The sequence below is a fragment of the Curcuma longa genome, chromosome 2 (assembly GCF_044706935.1).
Source record: "Curcuma longa cultivar G26 ecotype Majalengka, Jawa Barat chromosome 2, ITB_CL_G26_1.1, whole genome shotgun sequence".
Classification (NCBI taxonomy): Eukaryota; Viridiplantae; Streptophyta; class Magnoliopsida; order Zingiberales; family Zingiberaceae; genus Curcuma; species Curcuma longa.
The window spans coordinates 12135269-12144673 of NC_133862.1; the positions used below are offsets into that span (position 1 = coordinate 12135269).

Consider the following 9405-nt stretch of genomic DNA (forward strand, 5'->3'; position numbering starts at 1 on the left):
CAATTATTATGATTAATAATCTACAATAAAAATTTGTTGGCCACTTCGATTATTCTGACACCTCCATCCATCCGCATCTCAAATATAAAAGAGAAAGAGGCCCGCTCGGGCGTGTAGCTGAGTTAATTTCCAAATGGTAGATTTATCACAGACACGGTTGAATCGTAAGAATTTATACGATTTTATTTATTTATAAATTTATAAATTATTTTTTTATTTTAATTAATTCGAATTTAATTGAATTCAAAATAATTAATTTTTTAAAAAAAAATTAAAATTTCTAAATAATCAAATTAAAATTAAAAATTAATTAATTGATTTAATCATACTTTAACTCATCCCCTAAATGCCCACCTCTCCTCACGAAGTAAAAAAAACACGGCCAAATCCCCAACGACAACAGCAGCACCAACTAGGGATCGTAACATCTCTTCCTTCTCTCCTCTCTCCTCATCCTCGACCTTCCCTTTCTCCTGCCTTCAATTTGATCGCTATCCGATCAGTTCTGATCGGTTCGGGGCCATACAGCTGAACTTTAGGGTTCCTGGTGCGATTGGGCTGGGGGTTTCGGGGTCCGCGGGAAGTGATGGAGTCCGAGGACGACATGCATGACGCCAATGACCTGGAGTCGTTCGACGACGATTTCTATAGCGGGGACACCGGGATGGGGAGTGATGACGGCGACGATTTCGATTTCGTCGACAACGAGTCGGATGGCTCCGAGGACATCGCCTATCATCGCCAGCAGGTGAGGGGAATCAACTGAAATGACTTTCTGTTTTCTACCTTTCTTGAACTGTGGTGCTTCGATTGGCTGCTGTGAAGTTAGTCTTTATTGTCTTGCGGAAGGAAGGGACCTTTTCGTTGCCCACTGTCGGATCGATGGCATACTTTCTGCTTAGATCAGATCGGATCGAGGATTGGCTGTGTTGGATTTAACGGTTTGAATTTACGTATAAGAAACTCTTCCCGTTTTGAGAATGATTTTCTTCGTGAAATTTGTTTTAGAAAAAAAAAAAGTTCCTTTTCAGCTGCAATGTGTTTATATCGCGGTAGATTTTCATGGAAATAAAATCAATCGGCTTCTTAACCGAAGACAATGCCCCTTCCCATCTGTATGGCATCTGGGTAGATTAAGACTTGCGTGACTTTGATTTGCAATTTTTGAACCTCTGCTTTTTAGTAGAATATACTCGATGAAGGAAATTAAAAATCGTGTTTTCTATCAAATTTTACTGGCTTAATGTTTGTTTATATGTAGAAAGTACCTTGGAATCATCTTCCAAATGTAAAATGCCCATATATGATGTAGCTGGAGAAATGTTTGAATATCTGCATGTGTTTGAGCAGGAAGTCCCTCATAATGTTGAATATCTGCATGTGTCTTATATCTTGGTGCTTTTAAGTATTCATGTTCACAACAGTCAAACATTGTAATCAAGAAGTTCATTCTTTAACCAACATTTTGAAGGAATTCCTTCAAGCCTACCATGACTTTTGTTGGTGTGTTTCTACCATTTATTTCTTACAACTATGCGTTTTTCTAACAAGTCTATGTTTCACACTTGTAGCAAAACTATACTATTTTAAGTGAAGCTGATATAAGACTGCGCCAGGAAGAAGACATTAGTAGGGTATCAACTGTGCTTTCAATACCAAGATCAGATGCATGCATTCTTCTACGCCATTATCACTGGTAATGTGTATCTTCAATACATTCTTCGAATGTTTCTTTTCCTTGTTAAAATCAGCTGTAAATATCATCAGTTATCTGCTAATTTTATATAATTTTGTTGCCATGTATATGTAATACAGCTCCTAATAATTAGCTCTTGGTTTGGAAAATTAGCTCTTGATTGAGTATGATGGCCTTCTATCTGATGTAATTTCCAGTATGGACAAGATGATAGTCATGAGCTTTTGAAAAGATCCTTTCTATACTTTCCAAGTATTTATCCCAAATTGCATAGTCTTTGAATCGGTTGCTGAATACTATGGTATTTTAAAAAATGCATGGTTTTCATTGTATGTATCCCTTTTTTAATCGTAGATAGGGGATACATTATGTCCTGCATGATTTAGATTGCCCAATAGAATAAGGTGTAATTAAAACTTAATAAGACACCAAATTTTTAGTAAGTGATATAATTGGGAATTTTCTGTCAATTGGGTTGTTCTTGGTGTTGGTGCTGCATGGTGAATTGGGTGATGACAAGCAGGGAACTTTGTTCTCTTTGTTGACTGTTGTAATTACAAGAGAAAGATTTAAAACAGACAGGCGAGGGAGGAAGAAAGGGAAAAATAGAGAGGGAGAAAAAGAAAGGGGAAATAAGAAAAAGTGAGTTCATTCTTATTTTGGATTTTTTTCTTAGTGTTTGAGGAGTTGCAAAATTCAGTGAGATCATTTCTCTCTCTCTCTGGTTTCATTTCAGTTAGTTTACGAGTTTGGCCACCTTACAAAATGTTATAATTCTTCTTACAGTGGACTTCTCACATTTGCCTTGTGCTTTTTACCATTCATCTAAAAGGGGTTCCCATGTAAATCTTATTGTTATGATTTTATAATTGCTACATATATTTTATTGTGCTTTTATGTTTTCTTTTTTGTAAATAGGATTATTGAAGGATGAATGCTTTTCATTTAGATCCCCAACAGGATAAACTGTAGAATATAATGCTAAATTCTGTTAATTTAGAGGTTGAATGCTGTTATTTGTTTGGGGCTCGCTGAGAATTTCATTTCATTTTTTTTATGCTCCATAAAAGCTGTCTAATTTTTGTCCATGATATTACAGTTGTCAGTTGAACACGCCATGTAATAAGATGTAAAAAATCTGACAATTTATTTGAATCCAATGGTTGAATGTATGTGATCGTATCAGGTATCCATGATAGAATATAGTTGCATCGAACTCTCCCACTTCAGGAAAATATTTCTTTTATTTATTCTTTGATCCTTCTATTCATACCTTTTCATGGACTATTATAAATGTGTTAACTCTTCTCCATATTGTTGCTTGGTATTGTTTTTACCAGAAACATTTTACTTTTGTTTACACTTCAATTTTCTTCTGTGTCAACCTTTTCTTCTGCAGGAGTGTTAGTCGAGTAAACGATGAGTGGTTTGCAGATGAACAACACGTTCGAAAGATTGTCGGTCTGTTGGAAAAACAAGTTGAAATGCAGAACCATAGAGAAGTAAGATGACTTTGCAATTTACATTATTACTTTTTATTAATGTCTGTTGCAGATGGAGTTATTCTATTTGACAACTAGTGCAATTAATTTTGACTTTTTTTGTTTGTTATTCATGAACACCTTCGATCGTAGCAGCTTACTTGTGGGATTTGTTTTGAGAACTACACTCAAGACATGATGGCTTCTGCTGCTTGTGGTCATCCTTTTTGTGGCACTTGCTGGAGAGGTAAGTTGGTTCCTGAGAATAGTTTTAGATATCACAGTTTTAGTTCATAGTAATCTAGCACTGCTTTCACCTAACCCCATCACTTTCTGATAATAGGTTCTTGAATCTATTAAAGTGATAAATATATATTGTTAATAAGATGAAGAGAAAAGTTATTTTGGTTAGGTTTATTTCAATATTTTCTGGATAACATGAGAGCAAACTATCTTTTTGTTTCGTCAGCAATGCATTTTAAAAAAGATGAAACTGATATAACAAAGCTATTTAACATATGGAGCAAAAAAGAAAATGGAAAAATCTAATAATTACAAAGATTATGATGCATTATATTGCTTATTATTAAGAACATAATGCATAAATATTTGATCAAAATACTGTAAGCGGTTTTTATTAAACAAAATAATAAAAAATTACAATTTTTGGAATATTAATTGAATAAATCTGATTATTAATTAATTGTCCTTCTCAAATCAAATAAAAGCTCCCACTTTGGCACGTTAGTAGCCCCTCTCCCCTACATGAGATGTTCCCCTTGCCCCTTTAAACAATATTTTGATAAATTGTTATTTTAAAGACATTAAGATACAATTAAAAAATTAATTTATGATAGTAAAAATTAATAATATCTCTTAAATAGTATAAATCATTTAAATTATCAACTAATAGTTTATTTTTGCATTGTATTTAACATATTATTATTGATAATGTGCATAATAGATTTTATAAAAATAAGTTTTAAATTATTATTCAAGTATTATTAACATTTATTTTTAAAACTAATTAATGATGTACTAATCAAACTTAATGCTGATTATAGAGTTCAGATACAATTAATTTGTAATCTAACAATTTTCTTGGAAAGATTTAACCAAACATTATTGTTGTTATTTAAATATTGAGCAACCCTTCTTTTAAATTTAACATTTATTGCTTAATTATTTATTAAATATTAATAAAACCTAAAGTCTACAACATTGCCTCTCATGCAATCTGCTGACCACCACATCCTTTACTCCTCCTCTGCTTCACATATGAGCTACTGAAGATTAGGCCAACCTGCACTAGTTGCCCTTTGCCATCTACAACCTAATGGTTCTCCATCACCTTTCCTCTAATGTTGCGGGCGTTCAATGGCTCGTCTCTTCTCTCTTCCCAGTTTTGATTGTTGCTGTTTTTGTAATGAATCTGCTGGTTCTTCAAATCTTCCCTGACTTCATCCTCCTTTTTCCATCGCTTTCCACCAATTTCCACTTTTTTTCTTCTTTCCTTTTCCCCTAGTTGCTGTTCTTGTGTTTTTGCTCGTTCTCAGGATTTTGAAATGATGTCTGAAATCGGCTGTTCTTGAAATTGGCCGTGGCAGATTCTGATCCAACTTGGCCAATCTTGATCAGCATCAGATGAGTTTTTCAACTATACATTTCTGATGTACCTACTTCCTATTCTGGATGCTATTTATGCACAATTTGTATCACTATAGTCTGTCAATTTAGTAATTCGTTTACTAACTTGGCAGCAGTGAGGATATGATGGTAATACTGTGTACCAGTAGTTAACTTATCTGACTCTTCAGAAGTGATGCTGTAGCTTTTTGTTGATTTATATCTTCTTTCTAATGCAGGTTACATTGGCACGTCGATAAGTGATGGCCCTGGATGCTTAATGTTGAGATGCCCTGATCCATTATGTGGCGCTGCTGTTGGCCAAGATATGATTTATCAATTGGCTAGTCATGAAGATAAAGAGAAGCATTCTCGCTATCTTCTTAGATCTTATATTGAAGATAATAGAAAGGTAATGTTTCAGAAACAAGTGATATATCTCTTGATTCACACAAGGATGAAAATATTGTGAAAGAAAATTTGTGGTCGATCTTGCATTTTCATAATTTTCCTCATGCAGACAAAATGGTGCCCTGCACCTGGTTGTGAATTTGCAGTTGAGTATGTAATTGGCAGTGGAACCTATGATGTTTGCTGCAATTGTTCATATGGCTTCTGTTGGAATGTAAGTATTCTGGATGCCTAGATTTTATTCTATTTTTATCTACCTTTGCATTAACATTTGGGGTTGCTGAAATGAAAATCACAGTGTACCGAGGAAGCTCATCGGCCAGTTGATTGTGATACAGTGGCAAAATGGATCCTGAAAAACAGTGCTGAATCGGAGAATATGAACTGGTAATCATGATGAACAATTTATTTTTCTCTCCTTAGCTGCATCTTCCCTTATGTTTATAGTAACTTGAGTTGATCAGTTTACTTGAATGATCCCCTTATAAATACTAAGAGTTCTACACATATATCTACTAATTTATATCCCCCATCTCATTGAGGCACTTTTACCCATCTTATGATAATTACTGAAAATACCACAATTATCTATTAAGATGTGCCGTATTGTCAAAAACTAAATTAAGTAGCCTTTTCAGATTCATGAGGAATGTTCTATAATGATCTTGTCATCCAAATAATTCCATACCATGATGTATCTGATATAATATTAATCAATGAAAAAAATACTTGTACAAACCAGTGAAGTGACTCCATCTCCAATGGTACAAAAATTTGAAGCATTAGAATATTTTGTTAACCATTCTTAAATATTGCCGCAAATATAATTAAAACATTTATGGCTCCCACATAAATAAGAAGTTGTGCAGTCGCCACAAAAAAGGAGTTTGATGGAATATAGAATAGAGATATACAAACAAGAACCAACATATTTTTCTCTCCTTGTACTGCTTCTTCCCTTATGTTTATAGTAACTTTAGTTTATTGATTTACCTGAACCATCCCCTTATAATATTGAAAGTTCTACATGTATATCTACTAATTTATCCCTCATCTCTTTGGGGACTTTTAGACATCTTATAATTACCAAAAATACCCCAATTATCTACTAAGATGTGCCTTATTGTCAAAAACTAATTAACTTAGTCTTTTCAGATTCATAAGGAAAGAACACAATTCTATGCCATTGATATCATAACTTACATATAGGCAAAGATGACCTAAAGCCATTGATATTGTAACTTAACTAATATAATGCAACTTGATTCTAAAGTCATTTATATCGTAACTTAACTAATATATAGGCAAAAGATAGCACGTGCAACTTGATTCTAAAGCCATTGATATTGTAACTTAACTAATATAGGTAAAGATGTCACATGCAACTTGAATCGTTATATTTAATTTACAGGCAGAAATATAATAGATCTTATAGTTAAATATTTTGATATACTGAATCCTCGAGTGTTTCTATTCTAATGTTTAACTCGATATTTCAACTTTGGATAGGGAGAAGACTAGGAAGATATGTGACTTTGGTGTTCATTCTATTCCTTTCATTTCATTTATTTCATAGGAGGCATGAAGGAGGGATGTGAACCAACAATTTTGGCAATAACATTCAAACTCCTTATCTATGCTACCTGGAACTTTTTAATTCCCTCATTTTTTAGAAAAAAAATACTTATTTAACTTGTACAACAACTTTTTCATGGAGCATTGTAACATTATGTTCAACAGTGGACATTATAGTCGTGCATTGAATGATATCTGAGTCTCATTTTACCTTTTTAAAATTCATGTTGAATTGGGTGTCCATAATGTGTTTTTTCTTTCACAAAAATGTGTTATTTTATTTGTTGATCAAATTGTAATGTAATTGTTTCCGTTTCTAGGATATTGGCAAATTCAAAACCCTGTCCTAAGTGCAAGCGTCCAATTGAGAAAAACCAAGGATGCATGCATATTACATGCACACCTCCTTGTAAATTCGAGTTTTGCTGGTAAAATTTGATATTCACAAACTTAGTGCGCTCATTATTTTGTTGTTCTACTCGTCCAGTTCTTTTGTATGATGAACGTTGTTGTAGGCTATGCCTTGGTGCATGGTCAGAACATGGGGAAAGGACTGGTGGCTTTTATGCCTGTAACCGTTATGAAGCTGCAAAGCAAGAAGGAGCGGTATATTTTAATTCATGGGTTTACTTTATCACTGTGAAATAGCTTTCACAATCTTGACAATTTGGATTTCCTTTTTTTGGCTATATGACTGTTTTCAGTATGATGAATCTGAAAGGAGAAGAGAAATGGCTAAAAATTCTTTGGAAAGATATACTCATTACTATGAACGTTGGGCAACTAATCAGTCAGTACGTGAGCTGTCAATCCTTTTAATTAGTTCTACTCTTCTACTTTTGCTATAGAAGTTATCCAAACATTTATTTTACTTAGAACCTATCGGTTGCTGATACTGATAATTAGTTGAGATTGAGTTTTGCATATTTGTTTTTAAAAATACCTCGATTTAAAAAAAGAAGTCTGAGTCAAATAAGAATGATTAAGAACGCTTCTTTTTATACTACACAGTTTCGGAAACCTAAGTACTTACCAACCCCTTGGATATGGAAAAAATAGGATTTTTTATCTTAATAAGAAAAGGTGAGAAAAGATATCTATTTAATGTGAGTAAACAAAATTTGTTTTCATAAATACATATAGAATTGCTGGAAAGCCATATTCTATGAATGTGTTTGGAGGGGATCTTTCATATGTTTTGAGATCCATCCTATTATATGGGGGTTAAAAAGCTAAAATAAGTAACTCGTCTTTACACTAAAAAGAGAGGGGAAGGGAAAAGAGGAGAAACAATGACATAGTTTGGAGACAAGAAGATTCATAGATACATATAGAATTTGTGCAAAGCCATATTCTATAAAAGTTGTATGTATGGTTTGGAAGGGATGTTTCATATTTTTTGAGATACATCCTATTATATGGGGTTAAAAACCTAAAATAAATAATTCATGTTTACACTAAAAAGAGGGGAGGGTAAAAGTGGAGAAGCAATGGCATAGTTTAGAGACAAGAAGATTCTCACTTCTCGTGACTTATCCTTTGATTTTTTTTATCGATCATGGGGAGTAGATGAAACGAGATGAGGAGATGCATCAACTAAAGCATCAATAGTAGTGAAGAGGAATGATGCTAGAATCAGATAAAATGAGATGTACACAATATAATTGTGTTAGTCTAAGTTTTAGTTGAGATATATTTTCGCACATGTCATGAAATCAATTTCAAAACTAAATGCCCTAGGAGCATTATTTAATATGTCTTGAAGTAATCTCTATAAGATGCTATAAGAACAAATATGCACATATGATGTATGAAATTAATGTTGATGTTAGAAGGTGTAACCATGGAATCAGATATCGAGTTGTGCAAGTTGGCATGGGTAGAATTTACCATCTCGCGAAGGCCTCCGTGAGGTTGTGAAGCTATCATGACCTCGTGGCGCCCTTGCCTTGCCACGAGGCCGATTGACAATGTCGGGCTTTTGTTTGTTTTCTTTCCTTTCTTTTCTTATTGATATTTATATTTATAGTTAATTCCTTTCTCTTCCCTTTCCCTTCATTGTTAATTTTCCCCCTCCAATAAACAAAGACTAAGTTATTAGGAAAAATAGAAAAAGAAATTAATATATTTTATATTTAAAAAATTACTGAAACTTTATCGATACAGTATGATACAGTATCGAAACCGTATTGTTCTAATCATAAATTAAAACTCTAACACGGCTCAAAATTTTAAACCTTGGGTGTAACTATTCCTATTAGTTGCTTATATTTTGTAACTTGTTGCTCTAAAATTCTAATTTACTTTATAATTGTATAAGCTTAAATTTGAAGCAAACAAATTAAGTGGTAGATTGTTATAGGTTTGTAACTTATTCAATTTGTTCTTGACATACTTTGAATTATCTAGAAGCATGTTACAAATGTGCACATCAAACGAGGGAAGAGAAAGATAAAAAAAAACTTAATTAGCAATAATAAAATAAGATAAAATTAATTTAAATATAAATGATGATATAATAGAACCCAATGACATAGAAAGATTCATATAGCCGACCCCACCTAATAGGATAAGATTTGGTTGTTGATGATATTGTTGTATCTACAAGCATGTTGA

The 9405-nt window shown here is 33.1% G+C and overlaps 1 protein-coding gene across 1 annotated transcript; it reads left to right on the top strand.

Annotated features, from left to right (window-relative positions):
• Positions 1–377: 377 nt before the first annotated feature.
• Positions 378–7721, top strand: LOC141820502 (putative E3 ubiquitin-protein ligase ARI7). The gene is made up of 10 exons (XM_074707825.1): positions 378–748; positions 1572–1696; positions 3096–3198; positions 3334–3424; positions 5043–5215; positions 5324–5428; positions 5513–5601; positions 7110–7217; positions 7305–7395; positions 7494–7721. The coding sequence occupies exons 1-10, from the start codon at positions 587–589 to the stop codon at positions 7635–7637; spliced, it is 1191 nt and encodes a 396-aa protein (XP_074563926.1). The 5' UTR covers positions 378–586; the 3' UTR covers positions 7638–7721.
• The last annotated feature ends 1684 nt before the right edge of the window (positions 7722–9405 follow it).

Bases quoted from the DNA above. Each gene is read 5' to 3' on its own strand.
- LOC141820502 (XM_074707825.1), top strand. From the start codon at position 587: ATGGAGTCCGAGGACGACATGCATGACGCCAATGACCTGGAGTCGTTC. The intron at 1,697-3,095 runs GTAATGTGTATC...TTTCTTCTGCAG, and splicing joins CTTCTACGCCATTATCACTG to GAGTGTTAGTCGAGTAAACG. The intron at 7,218-7,304 runs GTAAAATTTGAT...ACGTTGTTGTAG, and splicing joins TGTAAATTCGAGTTTTGCTG to GCTATGCCTTGGTGCATGGT.